We start from the raw sequence: 22,924 nt of genomic DNA on the forward strand, positions 1-22,924 counted from the left end.
CTTAGTCTATTCTCCAGATGTAAGGAGATTACTCCCGCCCAAAAGGAAACACTAGCGTGTTTCAGAGATTTTCCACTCTTTACTGTACACTGACAAAAGTACCTGAAAAAGCACACTGTAACATGAAAAGTCAACTGTCAGCCACCCTACTCCCACCAACCACAGACCTGCATGTCCTGTCCAAATCAAATCAAAATCTTTTATCCACTACTCCACTTTTAAATAAATAATAATAATTTCCATACTTTACCATCATTACACCTAGATATGAAAAGATTACAATCCCCTAAAGCAAGGGATTGTGTTCCCTGAATCTTGCCTATAAATATGTAACCCAAATTATCACCCAAAACACACTTCAAACTTCTCTCTTAAGAACTGCAAACTTGCACTAATCATCTCCCAAGCATCCGTTGTTTTCATTTCCGATCCTGTTACTAGGTAAGCCGAGATTATAACCTTGAGATCTACTTTCCAACCCTTATATTCTCCTATTTCTTATATACTTCTTGTTATTTAATCGTATTCTAGACCTTCAATTCCGAGGCCAACACCAAGAAAACCCGAATCTCGATTAATCCCTTAACAAGAACCACAGGTGAGTCTCACAGCCCCTATTTTCACTGTTTTTAAACTGTTTTCGGGGCGAGGGACACGTACTTAAATTACGATTTATCATGGTATACTTACAAGTTATGCGAACGATTGTGTTTAAATTATGTTTCATGATGAGCAATGCAAACGGTTATCTATGGTTTACGATGTATGTGCGCCAGAATTCGAGTAAGTGATCACTTTACCATTGGAACTCTAAGGGTAGGGACTGCTGGTTTGATCCACCCACTCGTAGGGGTCGCACCTCTTTGCATGGACGAGTGCCTAGTATGGTCATGGGGCAGTACTATGGGGTTGAGCCCGCTCGTAGGGGTCGCACCTCTTTGCATGGACGAGCGCCTTGTTTTCCAGCACAACGTCCGCGCGTAACCCGCGGAACGGAATTATTGATTAGCTCGTAGGGGCAGCGCCTCTTTGCATAGACGAGCACGGTTTTTCAGAAATGTCCACGCGTAACCCGCGGGACGGCATTACATTATTTAGCTCGTAGTGGCAGCGCCACTTTGCATGGACGAGCACGTTTTCCAGAAACGTTCGCGCGTAACCCGCGGAACGGATCTATCAGAAATATGTTGTCAGATCTATGTTTTCATACGGATTATCAAGCATATGTTTAGACATGAAATCAGAAATGTGTTTCAATATGATTTTTATCAAGACTATGATGCAATACGATTTATCAAGTTACTAAAACTTGTGAACTCACTCAGTTTATACTGATTCAAATGTTTTACGTGTCTTTCAGGAGATAACTAGGTAGCGCATGGAGTCACACTTAGAGCACCTCACGCTGAACATCTAAAACTAGCTTTTTGGAAGATTTTAGTTCTATCCCTTCGATGCGCGTGGTTGTTCCCGCCGCGCAAAGGGGATATGGCATGGAAATCTTCAACAGTTTTTATACTTGGATGTTTTATTGTAATTTTTAAACAATGTAATGTATTTGTATTAAACTTTTCATGCGCAATGAAAATCTTATTTTGAATGTTTGCAATGGCCCGTGCTTAATTATCAATCCCCACTCGCGCGCGCCCGGCTGTTTCCGCCGCTCAGGGCCGGGTGTGACAAAATGGAATGTGTTAAATTAATTTTTAACTCTAATTTTCTTATATATATGTTAAATTTTGGTATCTAAGCGTTAGACAATTTTTAATGGGGGGTTTTGTTTTGAGTAGGGATGAGCATAAAATCGAATTAACCGAACCAAAACCGTATAACCGAAAAAACCGAATCGAAAAAAACCGAACCGAAGCATTAACCGGCGGTTAAATTTTTAGTTTTTCAGAAAACCGCTTTTTGGGTTTAGGTTAGGTTATCCATTTTAAAAAAACCAAAAAAAACCGAACCGAACCGATTAATCGAACCTATGTTTTCTACGTGTTTTTTTTAAGATGTTATGACCAGAAACATAACAACAAAAGAATCTACCATTAACGGTGATGAAGATGATCAAGATTGAGTCTAAACTTTGAAGATAAATAAGACAATGAATGAAGATTCGGGAAACCTTTAGTTTTTTTATTAAGAACGTTATTGAATTTTAAACTCTACTACTCAAACAACTTTGTATTTGTTTAGTTCCACATAACACGTGCCTATTTTTGTATTTTGAATTCAATACGTATGAGGTACTCTATTTTTTTTTTTTTGAATTTTTTTTTTTTTTGTAATGTCTACTCACAATAAAAAAACCGAAAATAACCTAAACCGAAACCGAAAATAACCGAAAACCGAATAACCGAATAATCGAATAACCAAAAACTGATTGGTTGGTATTCTAAAATAACCGATAGCTTAGGTTTAGGTTTGGGTTTTACCCAATGACCGAACCGAACCAAACCGTGCTCACCCCTAGTTTTGAGTACCGTCACGAGCCTAATTGATACCGATTAAATTTGCGTCAACTATCAACCGAATTCTTGTCGTGTTAAATATGTTTTTTTTGTCATAAATCATACGAGTTTCAATACTATTATGTGTGTTTACTAATTTATTTTTTGGATTTACCGTCGTTACTATAATAAACTTGATCGATACTGATATGTGGTGCCACTGCAACGTGACGGTTTTTTACCTAGTTTAATTTAAACGTTATGGGTTTAACGGTTTTAGTTTTTTACACAATATTTGGTTTAATGCTAAGTTAAAAGATGTCCTCATATTTGGACACACATAAGTCGCTTGTCCATTGAGCCTCATCACATCCCACATAAGTTAGTTACGTTAGTTATGTCTTAAATGGCTTGTATTTCCTCTTTTCTTTTCTTTACTTTCTTTATCAATCAAGTTTCTTCATTTCCTTCAAACTTTTTGGTTCTTTTCATTATCAATCATCATCATCATACTCTACCCATCAAACATAATGATCACATAACAATCCATCAATCCCTGCGGCCAAATCAACCGGAAAACACCATCTCGCCATCATGAAAGCAATAGAACACGAAATATCGGGTGATCAACATCCCAAAGCTCGAATTCTTCTTGGCCTATGGTCTTTCTCCCTTTTTACTCTTTTCGTCATTTATCTTGGATCAAACAAGGACGGATCCTTGTCGATAGCAAACATGACCAATAAATTTTACCGTTCCAATCCCCTAATATTACCATCAGAATCAGAATCAGAACCAGAACCAGAATTACCATCACAATCACAATCACAATCACAACCATCTATGGTGAGCTTCCTCATGATATCCTCAAGCCCTATACATGATTTCATGGATCCCTTATGATCATTAGCGCTTAACCGTGTATGTTCATGTCAACATTTTGTAGCCCGACATGCACGAAAATACATGTAGAGATGAGTTAGGAGAGGCATTGGCAGGAGCTTCAACCAAAACCAATACCGTGATCATAGTCGTTGCTAATAAAGCCTACACTGAAGGCGATAAACCCATGCTTGACATATTCCTAGACGCCTTTTGGCTAGGTGAAGGCACTCACTCGCTTAAGGAACATCTTTTGATCATTGCGGTTGATCAAACTGCCTATGACAAATGCATGTTTCTAAAACTACACTGCTACAAATTGGAAACCGAGGGTGTCGAGTTTGATGGTGGTGAGAAGATGTTCATGTCCGATGATTTCATAAAGATGATGTGGAGAAGAATACTTTTCCTTGGAGATGTTCTTAAACATGGTTACAACTTTATTTTCACGGTAAGCTACTCAATTCAACTTTTCTATTTTATAAAAACTTAAAAAATATAACATATTTCACCTTTCTAATTGTTTAAAACTATGTTCATTTGTGTGCTAATTTATTGATTGCAACATACTTGTGTTATCAGCTTTTAAATTTGGTGTCTGATCCTTCATATCAACTAATATCGTTTGTTTTGTCCATTAAAATTCGCACAACTTTCTTTACCAATCACCTAAACGGAGTCTTTTTTTTCAACCACATTCAGCGCGTCCAAAAGCGTTATGTACTGCGTTCAAAAACGTGTTACTGTCAAATTTCTTATAAACCGAATATCTCCCGTTCATGACCGATATGAAATCTGCCTAGGGACCTGCTATATATAATAACCGCATCAATACCACTTAATATAATACATTGCACACAATTGTACTAGACATGATTAACTATTTTGAATCCAATATATAGTGAAAAGAAGTGTAAGTTTTATACATTAATAAGCAAAATAAAAGATATATTAAATTTTGATGTAATTTATTTTCTTCAACATATTGATGATATTCTATATCTAACTCTATGTTCTTCAAATTTGTAGGATATGGATATATTATGGCTAAGGAATCCATTTCCACAGCTAATGATGGACGAAACCTTGGACCTTCAAATCAGCGTAGATCGTTTTAACGGTGATCAATGGTCACACAACAACCCGATCAACACAGGTTTCTACATGATCAGATCAAACAAAAAAACCATTGCATTGTACGACGAATGGTATCAAGAGAAAGATAACTCAGAAGGGAAGAAAGAACAAGATGTTCTATACGATTTAATGAGAAAAGGCGCTTTTAAACGGTTAGGCCTTCGAGTTAGGTTTTTAGACACGGTATGTTTCAGTGGATTTTGTCAAAATAGTAGAGATGTTAAGGAGGTTTCGACGGTTCATGCGAATTGTTGCCAGAGTATTAAAGCTAAAGTCACTTATTTGATCAAGGTTCTTCATGATTGGAAAAGGTTTAAGGCTTCTTGTGAGGATGATATGTTGAAGTTTCACTGGTCTGATCACGCAGCATGTCGACATTCATGGAAACAATGATGTTGAGAATTGAGAGAAATGGAGTGTGTATATATTATCTTTTGTAAAGTTTTGTATAATGTGCAACAAATTATTTTGATCAGAAGTTGTATTATGTTTATTTTATAAGTTTTAGAAATTTCATCTGTATTTTGTTTTTAAACCACAAGATTTTTGTATATTTGGCTTTGATATATGGACCTTTGAACTTTTTATTTTATTTAATTTGTAAAATGTAACAAACTATTTTCATAGTTATTTTCATAATAAGTCATATTGGGGCTTATGATCCACATCTATTAAGACTTTACGCTTTGGGCCTTATTATGTGTTAGTGGTAGAGGTGTACAAAACCGGTTTTCCCAAACAGAACCGGTTTGGTCAAACCATGGTCCAAACCGGTTTGGTTTAGAAACCAATTTAAAGTAGAGCTGGTCCAAGTCGGTTCGATTCGGTTTAGAACCGGTTTGGTAGATCATAAGGGGAGCTGGTACTAGAACCGACGGTTTTGGTCGGCTTGGTTTATAACAAATCATTTTAAGACATATGATCTATGATCCGTGTGTTGTTACTACATAATTTGGTCTCATGTCTCATTGATAGTGGGTTGTTTGGGTTATACAAACACACCTTGGGACAAGTATTTTGAGCCTTATGATCTATATGTGTTGTAGTTGTCGTAGATGGCTACAAATTGTTTGTCAAATTAAAATTCAAACTTGGATATAAAGAATAAGTATTAGTTATGCTTAACTAACTGTTGTTCATCCGGTAACGGTAAGGTTAAATTATGGTTTCGCTCTCAAAACTTTATGAAAATTACACGTTTGGTCCTTTAAGTTGGACGTTAAAAATATATTAAAATTGACATAAAAATTACTTTTAACAGTTATAAAAGAATACATAATATAAATTCTTCATTTTCTTCTCATACGATCTTTAACAACACATAAGGGATGCAATGATGCACCCAGATCTTAAGTAATAATCAGATCATCAAAGTCATCTACAACGACGATGCATATATATAGCTTGTGTGAGAAATACGACAATAATTTTTTTCTACATCCCGCTTAAACGATTAATATGTTACAACAATAATCTTGACATGTCAGGTAAACTAGATAACAAAATCTTGGGTCACGGACACGATTCGGTTTTTAGTTTATTTTTTTTCGGTTTTCTTTTTCCACACCCGAGCTGCTAGGCAAAACACGACCAAACCACGCTATATCAAATAAAGTACCAATACCGAAAATCCCATTATAAAAAATGTTCGGGTTCAATGCTAGTTTCGAATCCAAAATTTGAAAAATATCTAAATTACCAAATACAGAGTTGATGACGTAATAACCGTCCCAGTCGCCGGTCATCAAACTCTCCAATCTCGCCGGAAACACACACTCTCCACGTCACCATGGGCTAGCTAATTCACACAGTTCAGGTAATTATAATAATAATAATCTATCGTTGATTTAATTTGTGAAGTTGAATCTATTAATTATTTCTAAAACCTCAATCAAACATTTAAATAGGCCAAAATTAGGGCTTGAAATTGAACCTAGGGTCACTTACTCGATAGTATAGTATTCGTTCATATATGTATCTGTTGAATGTTGATTTGGTTTTTAATTGTATGCATTATATGCTATAATTGGATATATTCATCAGTAATCTGGACTACAGTTGTAATGAGAATCACATTACTTGAGATCGGTTCGATTAAAAGGCTCGAAATGAACCGAGGTTTATCGAGCTCAAGCTGAGCCTCAAATAAAGCGCGCTTAGTTATCGAGCTCGAGCGTTGTTTGGGAAGCTTGTTTAGACTCGTTGAGGCTTGTATATATTTAGGTTTAATCTCGTTTGGACTACGGGTGCAAATGAGCCGAGCCGAGCCAAGCCCGAGCTCGACTAGGCTCGAGCTCGGCTCGGCTCGTTTAACTTACACAGAGCTCGAGCTCAAGCTCGGCTCGTTTCGAGCTCTATTTTCAAAGCTCGAGCTCGGCTCGTGAATGGATTTTGAAGCTCGAGCTCGGCTCGGGCTCGGCTCGTTTACTATTTATCAATTATTTTTATATATAATTATAATTATTTTATATATTTTTTTCTATTATAATTTTATGTATAAAAGAATATATATTATTTAGTTATTTTAATTTATTTATTCATAACATTAATTTATTAATTAATAATTATTAAATATATATTATAAAAAAATTATATAAATGGTAGGCTCATTTAGGCTCGCGAGCCGGCTCGAGCTCGATAAGTAAAGCTTGGGCTCGGGCTCGATAAAGCTCGGTTCGAACGAGCTTTTTAACAAGCCGATCTCGAGTAGCTCGGCTCATTTATCCCCTAGTTTGGACTTCTATTATTAGTTTTACACTGCACAACCGAGCTCGAGCCTAGCTTTGGCTTGTATAAGGTACTACATGACCTCGAGCGGAGCTTCAGCTTGTTTAAGGTTTTTCTCAAAGTTATAAATATAATTAAAAACATGTATAAAATAATTGATAACCGAGCCGAGCTTAAGCTATCATAGGTCAAAACAAGCCTAAAAGAAAACTCGTTTAGTTATTGAGCTTGAGCTCGAAACTTGTATGGGAAGCTTGTTCAGGATCGTTGTGCGTTAACAAGGCTTGTATATTTCTAGGCTTAATCTCGTTTGGACTTCTATGTATTAGTTTTACGCTGCACAACAAGCTCGAGCCGAGATTGGCTCGTTTAAGGTACACAAGCTCGAGCTGAGCTTAGGCTCGTTTAAGGTTTTTCTCTAAGTTATATATATAATTACAAAAAAATGTGTATAGAATAATTAATAAATGAGCTGAGAGTAAGCTTCCATAGGTCAAAACGAACCGAGCTCGGTCTTGACTTGGCTCGTTTACACCCCTAGACTAGGGTGCTTGAGAGTTAAGATGCTTATTACGAATCTCTTTTGAGATGAGTGAACCAGAACTTTTTCTTAAGTGGTCAAAATCTGGTGTTTTTGTAGTTGGTCAAAATGTAGACAAAACAAGCAACTGATTTGGAAGTTTGCGTGATGAATTCCAGTTAGGTACACTCTTTGTTTCTTCGAGTCACATAAAAATTGATTGTTGAATTTTAAACGTGTACACTGTACAGGGCTAAAATAAACATATCATTGTTCTGAGAGCTTTTGATTGTTGAATTTTTATTAAATTCTTCGGTACACAAAATAAAATTTAGTTTTTACTTGATAATGAAGTCCTCTAAGTTTACTATTAATCTTGAGACTATTGTAGCCTAAATTTTATCGTAGAAGGTTTAAAACAACATTTAATGTAACTGGCTTCTGTAAATTAATACAAAATCTATTATAATCTTATTGAGTTGATTCCTGATCTTTTGTATCATGGTGAAAACATTAGTTGAAACATAAATCTGTCAACTGCAAAATAAGAGAAGTGATTAAATGTCACCTCTAAAACAAATGTTAGCTTCATGATTAATTTCCCTCAAGTTGAATAAAGTTTGTAAAACAATTATTGACTGGTATACTATAAGATTGCCTACTATGAGAGACAATGTCATTTGATAATCTCAGGACAGTTGTTTCTTAAACTCACTTAATTTGGATGACATTTAAGTTGTGTCTTAAATGGTTCTCTTCAGTCACAACCGATAGTACATCATCCACTTTGATTGGTAGTTCTGCTCATAGTTACCAAATACGCTCCATGAAGCGCGAATAGCGTATTGGTATGGAGTGTGCCGAGACGCAATACGGTAGCGTACCGAACGCTAATGAAATCGCGTACCAATTCCGATGGTACGTCGATTCAATACGGTAATTTAATCAATCAATACACTAATGAAATCGTGTTTCCGGTGATGTGAAATTCGTCAATTGGATCGTTTTTTTAGCGTTCCGATCGATTAGAGTTCCCTGATTTTTAGCGTTCCGTCAAAATTGGCCACGCTTCTGTTCAACTTCTACGTATTTGGAGGGAAAAAGGAAACGTGCTGATTAGTAATTTTAAAATCTGTTTCTATTTTCGTGTTTTGGAACTTTCGTTTTAAGAATCTGTTTCTGTTTTGGAACTTTTGTTTTGGATTATCTGTTATGGTTCTTATTGAATTATGCATAATATTGTAATATGTTATGGAATTATGGATAATCTTTTTTGGATAATATGTTATGGAATTTTAGTTTTGGATAATATGTTATGGATAGCATTTTGTTATAGGTTATGGAATTAATGTTTTGGTAATTTTTGTTTTAAATTGGTTACACCGAACCGGATACTATGGTACACCGTACCGGTTCGTACCGAAATGAACCCACCCCCCTCCGTACCGAATACGTCACGTTGAGCGAATTGCGTACCCGTATTTCGTTCCCGTACCCGGAGCGTACCGCGATTTAGGTAACTATGGTTCTGCTACAAGAAGTTATTATATGACACCCTTTGTTAATTTCTTGATTCATAATGGCAACTTTAGGACACTGGTTGTATGATTGTGTTACGGTTATGAGACGTTGCGAGGCATTGTCTATTGTGAATCTGTGTCACTTTGTTTATAGTGTCGGTATTTGAAATATTAGGCCCTCAATGAATACATTGTTATTTGAGATATATCTTGTATTACACGGTACTTTAGTGTTTACTATCTTGTAGGGTGTTAAGTTTTAATTATTCTGCCTTTGGGGCCTTGGGGGTTGTAGTTGCATTGTTTATTAATGCGAAGTTTGATTGTTATTAATTAAGATGTAGGGGTTAAGTTGAAACTTGTACGATTATATATACGATGTTAGATTTATAGCCCAACACACTAAAAACTACATCATACATTTGAAGAGGGGAAAAGTTAGGGTTTGAAGTAAAATCAATCTTGAAGAGTTTGAAAATGGCGTCAGTAGCTACAAGTTCAGGGTACAAATTCCTTTTATTCATTTGATATGCGTTAATTGTTAATCGATTAGATCTAATATCTTTATGTTAATTTCATTTGTTTCTCGCCCGATTAGGTATTTGTTGATTGGTTTATACTTGTATGAGTTCTCTTTGATTAGATCTATCGATCAGTAATGTGGATCGCATTAGTTATGTGTCTGAAATCCTTGATATGTTTATTACGAATCTTTGAGATAGAAATTTGTTTCTAAGGTGGTCAAGATCTCGGTTTTTGTGTTCGTCGAAACTATACTAGAAAAGGAAATGATTTTAAAATGAAATTCATATAAAATCGGTTTTAATACCGATCGGGTACACTCTTCATTGTCGGAATCACAAAATGTTATCTACAACTTTTGTTTAGAAATAATTTTCTGAAAGTGTTTTAAAACAGGGGAAAGTCTTGGACTTTTAAAATGCACATCATTTTAACTGGATTAGTTCAACATTTGTAATATGCAGGCTTGCAGGGGACCGAAGTGCCGAAAATACGGAGTTTGTGATATGGCGTCAAACAAGAACAGCCCCAGTCTCACCTGTTGTTTCTCATGAAATCGAGTATGTTTACCTTGCATTTTGTTGTATCTATCTTGACAATTAAGCTTTCTTTAGACAGTATATGGCGTCTATTGCATGTGCAGTATTATTTGCTTGTGTTTTTTCTTATATTGTTATTGGTTCTCCAATCAGTTATTTGTGTCTGATTGCCAAATTATCATTTTTGCAGTTACTTCAGTGATTCGGAACATATTCTTTCTCAATTGCCCGAGGAAGAAAGAGAAGCAGCAAAAGAAAGCCTGTCAATTTATTTGAGGCCTTTAGGATTTTACGACCTTATTCAAGACCGGGCTTCTAGAAATGTAATTTACTTATTTGTTAATTCTTCTCCGTTTTGCTGATACATATGTAGAGCGTTATTAACAGTTTGTATGATCTTTGTGCAGCCACCATTTCTAACAAGATGTTTGCGTTACAAGATAGAAGAGAAGAACAAAACAAAGTAAGGGATACTACATAATCTCAAAGCCTTTTCAACTCATTAACTATATATTTTATTCACTGTAACATTATCTTGTTTCTTTATATCTTATGTTGTTTACATAACAAGTCAGTTATAAATCCTTTGTTTCCTATTTTTTGTAGATATTTAAGTGATGAAGGTTAAATGCTCACTGTTTGTTGATTGGATTGTGTTTTTTTCAGGGTACAATTATCAGTATCCACTAACAGACTTCATGATGATGGACTGCAAACATTGTCCATCTTTCCTCTGTATGTACTATTGGCAAGATCAGTGCCTACGCCAGATGGGGAGGTAGTTCTGTGTGTGTGTGTGTGTGTGTTGTATTTGGATTATACTAATGCCACTGTTTGATTTTCTTGGTTGGTTTCTAGACGCAGCAATCTAGCAATTATAGGTTCAAACGAGCCTGCAAGGTGACTGCTTTTGATGGAGCACTGACAATGGCTTCCAAATTTGTTCTTCATGAGATTAACAAATTATCAGCACAAGTCAAACCTGGCTCTCTTGCAGTACTTCTGGTTAGCTTTGGTATGGCATGCTTGCTAGTTTGACTGCATTTGAAAAATATTCTGTTTTTGTTTGTTTAATTTGTGAGCTTTTTTGTTTCTTTCAGCTAATCAAACAGAGATTGATCTGACTGAGGGTCGAAAGGTTTTTCCCTGTAAGATACAATTCATATAACTGATATCATGCGATGTTCAGTTTCTTTGGTTTATTTTCTTACATAAGATTTGTTCCTGCTTTTGTAGCTAAAGAGGGTTGCTGTTTAATGGGGAAGTCTCCAGTTGACTTTGTTCATTTTTCAAAGGAAAATTCTCCTGATATAAGTCTAGGAGAGAAAGCTTGGCTTATGTCAACTGTAAGCTTGAGATCATGTTGCATGAAGGTAAACTTATTGAGTATATTTAATGAAACAATACTAGAGTGCAACACAGTTGATGTCAACGACTGTCAGCTTGATTGGTGTTGGGTTGATTTACAGTTGAGCTGTTCAGATGGGAAGAAGTTCGTATCTTTTAAATTTCAACCAAACTCTGAAGAAGAAGGGGTACGTATCTTCTTGATTGTGTTCTTACTGGTTATTTTAAATTGCTTACCATAGAGTATATTGCAGCAAGTACATGTTGCTATAACAGCACAGGAGCTTTGGGCAAAAGATATACCCCTTCTGGACTTAAATTCTACACATAATCCGCTTCAAGTTGTAAGGTAGTTAATGTTTGAAGTGTATCTCTTTGCATTCCATTCTGGAAACAAATTTACAGTTGGTTATGCTTTTGTTGTCAGGCCTAGAACAGGAAAGGTGGTATACATATACAAATACTACGATAATAAGTTGCAGAGGACTGAAGGTATCTTTTGTTTACTGTATAATAAGGGTTTCTACTTTTTTTTAGTATGTTTCCTTGTTGAAATCTGAGAACATGCTAAATATTATGCAGTGAAAGAGGATTACACTTGTCCAATTTGCACCTTGAATTATGCAAGCTTCATGGTAAATATGGACTTATTTGTGTATAATATTTTTCAGTACTTATTTCCCTTAAAAAGAGTATTATGATGTTGATATGTATTTCTTGGTGTCATCTTTCAGGGACTTAAACGTCACCTTCCAGCTTCTCATGATCTTTTTAACTATGAGTTCTTGGTTGGTTAATTTCATGAATCGAACATGGTTTTTAATTTCCACGTTAAAATAGAAAACAAACTTACCATAGCTTATAATGCTGCTGTTTAGGATGAAGGGGGTCACCAGCTTGTGGCTATATCTATCCCCACATTATCATCTGAGGTCATATTTCTGTTTTTTCTTTTCTATGATTGCATAAAGTTTTTTTTTTTTTTTTTTTTTTTGTAAGGTTTTTTTATTCTTGAATTCAGACATTTGGCGAAAAACTTCATACTGGAGAAAGGGAGTATTTCTTTTGGAAGTGAGGCTGTTTTATAGGCTTTTGCTTTTGAATACGTTCAAGCAAATTCATTTTCATATTTAACTAAACATAATCTCATTTTTCACAGCCGAAGGCCCACGAGAAGAATGGGTTCAACGATACAAAATCAAAATGCAAATCGTGCGCCCTTACTTGATTTCGACTTATATATGCCTGGCAAGATAGGATAGATCATATTGACAATTGTTCATTAATTTTCTCTGAAATTAAGTTTGAAATTTTGGTTTTGCTTCTTTCCAAATTTCAGGTGGTTTACACAATCCTACCGCGGCTACTGTAGCTGGAGAGTCAAGTGTTGCTGCTAATGCTACTGATGTCATATTTCCTGTGCCAGAACCGGCTCCCACATTAGCATCTGGACTCGGCATCCCACCAACCACCAGGCCGCGATCTGCAAGAAAAAGATCATCAGAAACAAGCATCACTTCTTTCCAAATGTCTGTTGGTTCTGAGCCTCTGGATTGGGAATTGTTATACAGTCCTACCGCAGCTGGTCAGTCAAGAGCTGCTGCTGCTGCTGCTGATGCTGTTGGTGGCATTTTTTCTGTACAAGAACCGCCTTCCACATCAGCACCTGGACCCAGCGCCCCATCCACCAGAGGTCCGCGCTCTGCAAGATCAAGAAGACACAATGCTAGAAAGTATGTTGAGCATTTTTAAATTTCTTTTCATAGAATTTTAAACATGATTTTCTTCTTTTCTTGTTTCAGCCTATCCCGGCTGGAGAGACGGGATTTCGTGCATTCTCATACAGCTCAGGTTCTCACAATCTCACCTTTTAATCCTCTATTTCTTTATTGTCTGTAACTAACTTTACAGCACGCAATCAGTATCTAATTCTGGTTTTTCTACTTTTAGCCAATGTCTTGGCGGAGGTGTTTGCTGAGGCAGACAGTGAAGACGAGGTTGATAAGGAGGTTGCTGCTATCGAGGACATAAGGGTAAGTGTTGGTAACAGATAACAAGTTTAATAACAGTTACATGCAATAATAGATAATAAATAATAAATAACGTACAACGTTTACTTGAATTCAGAATTTGAATCATCGGTTTGGCGGTGCTACCGAACCCCAGAAGCGAATGATGCATCTGTGGAACGTGTTTAAGGAGGACCAACGGTAATTCAAATCTACTTTAATTTGTTTTTACGATTTAACTTAAAAGAGTAAAAGTTGAAATCGTTTGTGATCGTGGCGTTAGGGTGCTGGCTGATGGCCATATGCCCTGGGCCTGTGAGGCGTTTTGCATCCAGCATAAAGAAGAGTTGACCAGTCTCCGGAATTGGTCATGTATGTATTCAACCCCTTCTTATCATCATGCAAATAGTTTAATATGCTATAAATATAAATGCTAAATAAATTAACAAAATTAAAAAGGTGTTTGTGAATTGGCTGCAGGTCTTGGAACGCATTCATGCGTTTGCTAAATGGCATTGGGCTTCTGGATACAAACAAGATGCACAAGTGTCGATCCATACTAAACAGCTAGACACCAAATTACCGAAAACAAAAACGACGGACAAGTAGCTGTTGTTGTGAAGATGTAAATTGTTTCTTTCTCATACCAGTATAGTACGTTTGATTAAGTAGCCAAATTGCTTGATAGCGAGATTGCGTTGAAATTACGCTAATGGTGCAAGTTATGTGGATGAGTAACCAAGTAACATATGTAATGTGTTTGGCGAAACAATGTGTTAAGCTAATGTTTGCTTGTAATAAGTAAATGAATATAATAAGAGTGTGTGGGTTTTGTTGGGTGGGGGGGGGGTGATTTTGGACATTGTCCACTACGCACGGTCTAATGTAGCTAGGGTGTAGAACACGAAGCCAATGGTTTAATTCATGTAGAGTTCAACAGTTAGACGTTAAAAAAACATATATTAATAGAAAAGTAGACGACAATGTGAAAACAGAGTAAAATTCATTTTATAATTAAAAAATATGTATAAAACTACGAGAACCACATAACATACTTAGGGTGTGTTTGGGATTGCTTATTTAGGTGAAAAAGGACTTTTGATTAAAAGGACTTAAAAATTTGATGAAATTTTGAAAAGAAGTTTTTAAAAGAATGTTTGGATTAACTTATGTGTTGGGATGACCAAAATGACCAAAATGGACACTCTTTTTAAAAGGAGTGTAATGGGGTTTAAGGGTGGGAGGGGTGTAATAGGTAAATCAAATTCATTAAGTTAATAAGTTGCATATTTCTAACTTTTCAAAACCCCTCTATTTTGCCTTCACCATAAGTTAAAATCCATAAGGCCTTATGGTTTGCCAAACACCTTATACACCTTATTAACTTTTCAAAAAATTTATAAGTTATAAGTTGATGAAAATAAGGAATCCCAGACACCCCCTTAAACAAACTAATAAATCATGTTATACAATAGACGTAACATAACCGTCTCACCTTCTCTCTACTATTTTAATTATATTTATATATTATAATTTAATATAGCTATCTAGGTTCTTCAATAGAGACAGATGTTCGATCCCCACAAACATAACTTTGGTAAGGGCATAGATGACTCAATGAAGGAAAACTAGGATCTTTATAATATCCAGTTCAAAGGCATGTGTTTTTTCCTAGAACTGAAGATAACTTAGAGATGCTTAACGACTCTGTACAGCTGGGTTGGGCGCTAGCGATGACCTTTCACCATTAGATTACCTCATACAGAGTAACTAAACCAATCTTGGTTTGTTGGTCGTTAAAAAAAATAAAATAATAATAATGACATTACCATAAATTATGTGTATATTGCAACATGGAAATGTATTCGATCAATGTTCATGTGATAAATTATGTGTTAATTATCATAAATAAATAAAAAATTGAATTTCAATCAGGAAGACATTGCAAAGGATGATTTTCTGATTATTATTGCAGTCACTTAAACGAAAGTCACCCGGTTCATGTGTAAGTATTCAAACAACCTATGAAATGACATTACCATAAATTAGAATTGTGGTCATAAATGAGGATTGAGATTGACTAAAAGAATAAAATGCAACTACGGTTAGAACTTATGATTGCATTTTTCAAAATATAAAAAATAGAAAATCAAATGGATTTAAACGTGTTATAAACAGGTTAGGCGGGATTATTAAGCACTTTAAACAGTCTACTTTAATCACGACGACTATATTTTCCGTTAAGTAGAACTTACATCTAATTAAAAATATAAATAAGTAAAAAAGTTAATAATGAAGCCAACCAAAGGTTAAAAGCAGAATAAGATACCGGTTTAGAACCAGCTGTAACGGAAACGAATTCACCTCTTCTTTTCCATGTTTAATGTTTTTAAATAAATAAAAGAAATATAATAAACTTTTATTTTACATATATAACAAAAACTATTAACATAGTCCCACTTAATTAAACACATATGTTTGATATCACAATTCAAACATTCATGTCAACTTATATTTTAATATATCTTAGCAACTGGCGTTTTAAAGGTCGGGTGGTAAGGTGGAATGCGGCAGGCATTAACGAGCAGTTTTGGCAAGGTGGTACGGTTGAATCCTTTTCTTATATGGGTGGCAATGTGTCTTTCTTCCAGTAATATTTTCAATATCGTAGGGTACGGCCCTGCCACTTTAGAGTACGGGTGAAAGCAACAGTTCTTCATATCTTGCCCCGAAAACCATGTGTAGCTCCCAACCATTTCGCCACAGCCTACGAATCATAAAAGCAAGCAGGTTTGTTAGCCTGCATTGCAACAACAAAGCATGGTACCATAGATCATGCAACCTATAAAAAATCAGGGGTGAGCAAAAAACGGTTCGGAACCGTCAGAACCGTAGAACCAGAACCGAACCGGTGCCTCAGAACCGCTAATGCGTGTGCCATTTCGGTTCTCGGTAAAACCGGCGGTTCCAACCTTAAATAGTGTCATGCGCTTATGAGCAATCGTTGCACCCCGGCATGTTCCGCCGCCTTTGGTCGGGGTGTGACAAACCCCGATGCCCCGCTCTGGCCAGACTATCTTGTCTTAATCGGGTTCACACTAGCTTCTGAGTTTGATTGGGCATTCTCTCGGGAAACCATACCGCTGACTGCCACTTGATAGCCGTTGTGCCACCACAAGAGCAAAACTCTCTGACGTAACACACAATAAGACGAAAACCCAAGTAAACTCTATGTTCAAACTGAGAACCGTTTTACAAAGCTTAACTCAAATTCTTCGTATATTTATGTATTATGATATTATATATTGCCCTATTAAAACATATTATCAGCCACCTCGATTTTCCCAACGCAAAAATCAAACAAATTCAGACCATCAACTTCTTTTCAATTTTCCACCACCCAAATAAGATATACAAACCAAACCAAACCAAACCAAACCAAAACAAGTGTTCATCATATCATATCATATCATTTCAACACCTCAAACTCTTGTCATAATATTACTATTCTCAAATCAAATGGCTTCTTCTTTTGCTACTTTATCCTTAACACCACCACTCACTCTCCACAACACTCATAACAAATCATTCAACTTAACCACCAATCGTCCTGTTGGTAATAATAATAATAATCCATGGTTCAAAACATCAAGAACCACCCGAATATTCGCTTCGGGTGGAATCGACTTATTAGGAGACTTTGGTGCTAGGGACCCATTTCCAGCTGAAATTGAGACTAATTTCAGTGATAATGTTGCAACTTTTGATACTGAACATAAGATTTTGATTCCCAATATTGCTGCTCTCTCTTTGGCTCAACATCAATGCTCTCCGGTTTCGCCATCGCAGCCTCCGATTTCGGAGAATGATGCCAAGAGTTTGTTGAGAAAGGTTTGTTTTTACAAATTATAATATACCCTTGTGGAGTATTTTGTAATTCTCTCATTTTATTGGTGTTTAGTTAATTGTATTAGGATTTGCATCTAGTAAGGGTGTAAACGAGTCGAGAGCTGAGCTTGATCTTGGCTCGTTTTGACTTACGAGGTATAGAGTGCGGCTTGTTTCGAGTTTTTTTTTTTCCTAAAGATTAAGCTCGGCTTGTGAGTTGGTTTTCAAGCTTGGGCTCTGTTCGTTTATTATTTATTAATTAGTTTCGTCTCCTTGCATTTATTAATTAAGTTATTATTATTATTATTTATTAATTAATTTATATACGTTTTTTTGTTAATTTTATATGTTTTGAGAAAACTCTTAAAAGAGCCTGAGCTAAGCTTAGCTCGAGCTCAGCTGTGCAATGTGAAATTAATACATAGAAGTCCAAAAGAGGTAAAGCTCAAAAATACGCAAGGCTCGACGAGCCTAAACGATAAAGGTTTGTTTTACTCTTTTTTTCTTTTTGTTTTTTGTAATTGTCTTGTAATGCTGTTGATCGAGATCGGATTGATAAAAAAATCAAAATGAGACGAGGCTTATTGAGCTTGGGCCGATATGAAATGAGGCTTGTTTAGTTATCGAGCCCGAGTTTGAGCCTTGAATGGGAAGATTGTTTAGGCTTGTTGAGTCTTAATAAGCGTTGTGTATTTTCAAGTTTAAATTGTTTTGGACTTCTATATATTAATTTGACAGTGCATAGTCGAGCTCAAGCTGAGCTTTGGCTCGTTTAAGGTACCACACAGTGCACACGAGCCTGAACCGAGTTTAGGCTCGATAAAGTTTTTTTTTAAATATATAATATTAATTAAAAAGGTATATAGTTCTAATTAAAGAGCTTGAAACGAGCCGAGCTCAAGCTCAAGCGAATATCGAGCCTCAAATAAAGCTCTTTACTTATCGAGCCAGAGCTCAAGCCGAGGTTTGGCTTGTTTAAGGTACTGCACATGAGCTCGAGTCAAGCTTCGGCTCGCTTAAGGTTTTCTCAAAATATATAAAAGTTCTAAAAAATGTATATCATCTAATAAGTAATAAATAATAAACGAGTCGAGCCTGAGTTGAGCTCAAACTTTAAAAAATGAGTCATGTGCGGAACTTGGGCTTGGTTGGGCTCGTTTACACCCCTACTAGAAAGTATAATGGAAATTCTAACGACATTTGCTACAAGTGAGAGGATAACTTGGTGTGTTTTTAATTGTGAATCTCATTATAATTTAGGATTTGCAGGGTCATAGTTTGACTTCAAAAGTCAAAAAGATTCATTTTCTGTTTGGTCTGCTTGTTTGCTGTTGTTTTAAGAGATGATGATTATGTTTTAAGTTAAAGACTTGTGATGTTTATGCAAAACAAACACCACTGACACACCTGGGTCGTATGAGAAGCAAATCATACGGCCCATATGCTGGTTGTGACCGCAAAAAAATGATTCGTGTGACCATCGACACATTCATACGGCCCATTTGATGATTCCGCCCTATCATACGGCTCCCAAGATGTGACAAGCTCTAGTATACAAAGTTGATTTGACATCATACGGTCGATATGATGTGATACTCTTGGGGGTGGTGTATTTATACTAGTGCCCTTTAAGAATCAGCAACAAAATATATATGATTTTTTATAAATTCTGAGTATGTTAAATAAACTTTGAATTTGATATAAAGCTGGTTAAATTTTTTTATAACCTTTGTATCTGCATTATCCTGTAGGTTATTGGTTGGAAACTAGTAAACGAAAACGGAATATTAAAGTTGCAGTGTTTGTGGAAGCTTAAAGATGCTGAATGTGCAGCAGAACTCATAAACCGAATTTCTAAAGCCGTTGAATCCACAGGTCATCCTCTTAACATTCAACAGGATCAGTCATATGTCACGGCCGAGCTCTGGACCGCCACAATCGGTAACCACCATTTCATTTATCTGTATCAATTTTTTTTCATTTTTTTTTTCTGATTTTGAGTTGAACTTTTTGCAGGAGGTTTGAGTTTGAATGATTTCATTGTTGCTTCAAAAATTGATGAAATAAATATTAAAGACCTTGTTCCCAGGAAAAGAGCTTGGGCATAATTTGCAGAAAATATAAATTTTCTTTTTTTTTTTAATTTTTTTTTATGTATTATGTTTAGTATTTTGAACTTTTTATAATTATTACACATTGTGTTGATTTGATTGCCCCACTGGAAGAACATAAATCAGTTATTGATGGTGGTTTTTAAATGCCTAACTATTAAGAGCCAATCAATATTATGTGTATGTTTTAAAAAAATATATAGTTAAAAAATGTTTTATGTTTTAATTGAATCTTAGTTGTTTATGTAGTTTTTAATTTGATGCACTTAAATATTTAACTAGTTTTGGTATTGTATTAAGTAGTGAGCGGCTTGTTAGTTTGTTTAAAAAACAAGGATAAATATCCTACGAGTTCAGCCTGACAATCGGATGCTCCTATTACACTCGTAGTCTCTGAAGGATGAGAACCAACTATGTAGCATCTACACCGAGAATTCAAGTATTGTATACGTCATTAGTCTGATCCTTTGTAGGAACTACCCGTAATAACGAACTTGCAAAACGGATCTGTTTATCATAAAGAGATTCGTCGTTCCTGACCCTGCTTCACCTTAATTGTTATTTGAACAAGTAAAAGTTCTGTCTTGGTCGAGAGACTAAAAAAGAATCCAAAATTTCTGCTAGATCTCTTCTTATTTCCCTGGGATTGTAGTTCAATAGGCAAGAGCACCGCCCTGTCAAGGCGGACGTTGCGGGTTCGAGCCCCGTCAGTCCCGAACTCGGTGCTCCATACGTGAAAATTTCCCCTCATCCGGCTCAAGCAGGTACACTAAATAAAGAAAGGTCGAGAAAACGCCCAAACAACAAAAGGATCTACTCCTTACTCAAGTTCCTAGTTGGGAATAACAAAGCATCAATTTTGAAATGAGCACGTCAATATATGAATTGTTTCATTATTCGACGAATCCTGCATGTGTTCCTAAGAAAAGGAATTTGTCCATTTTTCGGGGTCTCAAAGGAGCGTGGAAACACATAAGAACTCTTGAATGGAAATGGAAAAGAGACCTTTCTAGTGGCTTTTTCCCGTCCCTTTTGGGACCATTCACCCTTTTCCCAACCAAGCATAGGTAGAAGCCCTCTTTCCCATACACAACGACGGTTCCAGGCAAAAATTTGTATCCATTTTTCATGATATTATGCATGGATCAGATATATCATGGCGAATTCTTCAGAAAAAATTATGTCTTCCAAAATGGAATCTGATAAGTGAGATTTCGAGTAAGTGTTTCCATAATCTTCTTCTATCCGAAGAAATGATTCATCGAAATAATGAGTCACCATTGATATCGACACATCTGACAAATGTTCGGGAGTTCCTCTATGCAATCATTTTCCTTCTTCTTGTTGCTGCATATCTCGTTTGTACACATCTTCTCTTTGTTTTCGGGGCCTCTAGTCGTGACACTTTGGTTACGAAGGTTATCGGGGTCTAGGTTTATGGATGGATTCAGTAATCGAAAGTCCCTCCAACTCAATCAATATCAACAACATGTCGTGACCGGTTAGGCTTGGTTGATTTTGTCAGAAAAGAAAGTAGGTTTCGGGGGTTCATTGATTAGTTCACCCTCGGTGCTGGTAAGGTCGGGACCGTGGTCGTACGTCTCCGGTTTGCCGGCCTATCTTCTTTCTGAGATTGACCAGCCAGCTGGGTTGGTTTGGCTATTCTTTTCTATTGAAAAGGAGTCAGCTGTCTGCGCGAGTCATCAGGAATCTTTAGAATTACCACTGCTTAGCTTTCAATTCGCCTCTGACCATCAAATGAAATGTGCTGCTACGTACGTTGACCTTGACTTGACAGATTCATCCAATTGAACCCAAACTCAAAGGAGGACCACAAGCTCGGGGCTCGACGAAAGAGAAAGTCTCGGCATTAAGAAAATGGGGTTCGCTGTGAAAGAAAGAGCCCGGCATTCATTTTTGAATATTCATAGCTGAGTTTACTAAAAGAGGGACCAGCTCATCGTAGTGATTAGAGGACACCTCTGATCGTTCACCTCTAATGTGACACGTTCCCTCCCAGTTTGATCAACGGGATCAGTCGGCTAGAGAGCGGGGCTATTCTTCTTCCGAGGAGACAAAGTAGTCTCTTGTAGTGCTTCCGGGTGCTTGCCAGTTCCGAATGACTTCACTTAGCTTGCCATGTTCTTACAAGAAAGAATCTCTTCTCCGAATCGAATCTACGCATATCGAATTCAGTAAAGACTTGAATAGATGCCTTCCTTCAAATATAGTTCATCCTGTTGATGGTATTTACTACACTAAGGCTAGATCCGGACTAATCCTAGCCTATTCTTATGAAGGAAGGTGAGCATGAAGCAACTGCTAGATCCTCACAGTAGGCAGCTTAGCTGTGATTATGAAGTCAGGTGAGAAGCGTTATGCAATAGAGAAGTCAGCTAGTGCACTTTTCATCTTAGAAATCCCGGTCTTAGGGGGAGACCACACTGCCAAGGTATATATAGGAATAGGGGAAAGGTAGATTTAGATGTGGGCAAATCGGGTTTTTATTATTTTATTTTTGAAGCGGTCGGGTAGGAATCTGTTCCATGTATGGTCGGGATTTTTACTGGGTTTTGAGCGGTTTAACCGGGTTTTATCAGTTTTTGTCGGCCACGGGTTTTGACCGAGTAGAGGTGGAACTTGTTCCGGCCTTCCGGGTACCGTTCTTTTTTAAGAATTGGAACCTGGTTTGTATCTGCGAGTCAGATAGGATGGGTGCGGTTCCGGGTTAAACATTATTGGCTAACTAGTTTCAATCCCAAAACATGGGCCTTCATCCAAAAAGCCCAATGTTATTGTTTCTCTTTGAAAGCCCATTCTTGATCCATCTTCCCAAGTTTTCCAAATACCCTTCGGTAGAGGTGTATCGGTTTGGGCCCGGTAAACCGATACCTAACCCCTAAAATTGGGTTAGAACCTATTTGGCCGAACCAGTAACCCAACCCAATCCATAGGTTTGGCATCAGTTCGTATTCTCAATCTTTGAAACCAGTCTATAACCCCAACCGATAGTAAAAATAAAAACGCTTAAAAACGACTTTTTTTTCCTAAACTGGTTACCGGTTTTGATCATGGGTTGATCAAACGGACCGATTTTAAACCCGAAGCAACTTTTACATGTGTACCCGTCAGTATTAAAAAAGTCGTATATAATTCATAGACAAATATTTGAAATGTGATTTAATTTATTAAATTAATTTAATATAGTTTAATTACTTTACCATATATTATAATTCTGAAGTTAAAATTTTCACTTTAATTAATTCATTAATTAA

At 36.4% G+C, this 22,924-nt stretch overlaps 5 protein-coding genes across 5 annotated transcripts in view; 4 read left to right on the forward strand and 1 right to left on the reverse strand.

Annotated features, from left to right (window-relative positions):
- The first annotated feature begins 3,040 nt into the window (after window positions 1-3,040).
- Window positions 3,041-4,859, forward strand: LOC143620679 (uncharacterized protein At1g28695-like). Its single transcript, XM_077092316.1, has 3 exons — window positions 3,041-3,293; window positions 3,394-3,780; window positions 4,359-4,859. The coding sequence occupies exons 1-3, from the start codon at window positions 3,042-3,044 to the stop codon at window positions 4,857-4,859; spliced, it is 1,140 nt and encodes a 379-aa protein (XP_076948431.1). The 5' UTR covers window position 3,041.
- A 5,313-nt stretch (window positions 4,860-10,172) lies between these two features.
- LOC143620647 (polycomb group protein EMBRYONIC FLOWER 2-like) lies at window positions 10,173-12,704 on the forward strand (the record flags this gene model as incomplete). The annotated part of the gene is made up of 13 exons (XM_077092290.1): window positions 10,173-10,315; window positions 10,485-10,617; window positions 10,702-10,757; window positions 10,961-11,072; window positions 11,153-11,309; window positions 11,395-11,442; window positions 11,531-11,667; window positions 11,764-11,829; window positions 11,896-11,990; window positions 12,069-12,133; window positions 12,224-12,276; window positions 12,376-12,429; window positions 12,520-12,704. Coding segments are annotated over 13 exons (1,239 nt in total), but the record flags the coding sequence as incomplete, so codon positions are not given.
- Window positions 12,705-12,727: 23 nt separating this feature from the next.
- LOC143620730 (uncharacterized) lies at window positions 12,728-14,408 on the forward strand. The gene is made up of 6 exons (XM_077092354.1): window positions 12,728-12,853; window positions 12,981-13,374; window positions 13,444-13,674; window positions 13,769-13,851; window positions 13,934-14,022; window positions 14,131-14,408. Exons 1-3 carry the CDS (start codon window positions 12,820-12,822, stop codon window positions 13,538-13,540), a joined length of 525 nt encoding a protein of 174 aa, XP_076948469.1. The 5' UTR covers window positions 12,728-12,819; the 3' UTR covers window positions 13,541-13,674; window positions 13,769-13,851; window positions 13,934-14,022; window positions 14,131-14,408.
- Window positions 14,409-15,887: 1,479 nt separating this feature from the next.
- LOC143620732 (hydroxyacylglutathione hydrolase cytoplasmic-like) overlaps window positions 15,888-22,924 on the reverse strand; it is a 70,319-nt gene continuing 63,282 nt past the window's right edge. Inside the window, exon 8 of the mRNA XM_077092356.1 lies at window positions 15,888-15,900. The gene's annotated coding sequence lies outside the window, so the exon portion shown is untranslated. The remainder of the gene's footprint in view (window positions 15,901-22,924) is intronic.
- On the forward strand, window positions 17,065-19,773 carry LOC143620680 (putative pterin-4-alpha-carbinolamine dehydratase, chloroplastic). Its single transcript, XM_077092317.1, has 3 exons — window positions 17,065-17,541; window positions 19,290-19,479; window positions 19,555-19,773. The coding sequence occupies exons 1-3, from the start codon at window positions 17,170-17,172 to the stop codon at window positions 19,644-19,646; spliced, it is 654 nt and encodes a 217-aa protein (XP_076948432.1). The 5' UTR covers window positions 17,065-17,169; the 3' UTR covers window positions 19,647-19,773.

This window comes from Bidens hawaiensis, unplaced genomic scaffold, assembly GCF_021521415.1.
Source record: "Bidens hawaiensis isolate Kalapana, Puna unplaced genomic scaffold, B.hawaiensis_p1.1 tig00002631_1, whole genome shotgun sequence".
Classification (NCBI taxonomy): domain Eukaryota; kingdom Viridiplantae; phylum Streptophyta; class Magnoliopsida; order Asterales; family Asteraceae; genus Bidens; species Bidens hawaiensis.

Coding starts and splice junctions, on each gene's coding strand:
- LOC143620679 (XM_077092316.1), top strand. CDS start 3,042: ATGAAAGCAATAGAACACGAAATATCGGGTGATCAACATCCCAAAGCT. Junction 3,294..3,393: donor CACAATCACAACCATCTATG/GTGAGCTTCCTC, acceptor AACATTTTGTAG/CCCGACATGCACGAAAATAC. Junction 3,781..4,358: donor GTTACAACTTTATTTTCACG/GTAAGCTACTCA, acceptor TCAAATTTGTAG/GATATGGATATATTATGGCT.
- LOC143620730 (XM_077092354.1), top strand. CDS start 12,820: ATGGGTTCAACGATACAAAATCAAAATGCAAATC. Junction 12,854..12,980: donor ACAAAATCAAAATGCAAATC/GTGCGCCCTTAC, acceptor TCCAAATTTCAG/GTGGTTTACACAATCCTACC. Junction 13,375..13,443: donor AGAAGACACAATGCTAGAAA/GTATGTTGAGCA, acceptor TTCTTGTTTCAG/CCTATCCCGGCTGGAGAGAC.
- LOC143620680 (XM_077092317.1), top strand. CDS start 17,170: ATGGCTTCTTCTTTTGCTACTTTATCCTTAACACCACCACTCACTCTC. Junction 17,542..19,289: donor CCAAGAGTTTGTTGAGAAAG/GTTTGTTTTTAC, acceptor ATTATCCTGTAG/GTTATTGGTTGGAAACTAGT. Junction 19,480..19,554: donor GCTCTGGACCGCCACAATCG/GTAACCACCATT, acceptor AACTTTTTGCAG/GAGGTTTGAGTTTGAATGAT.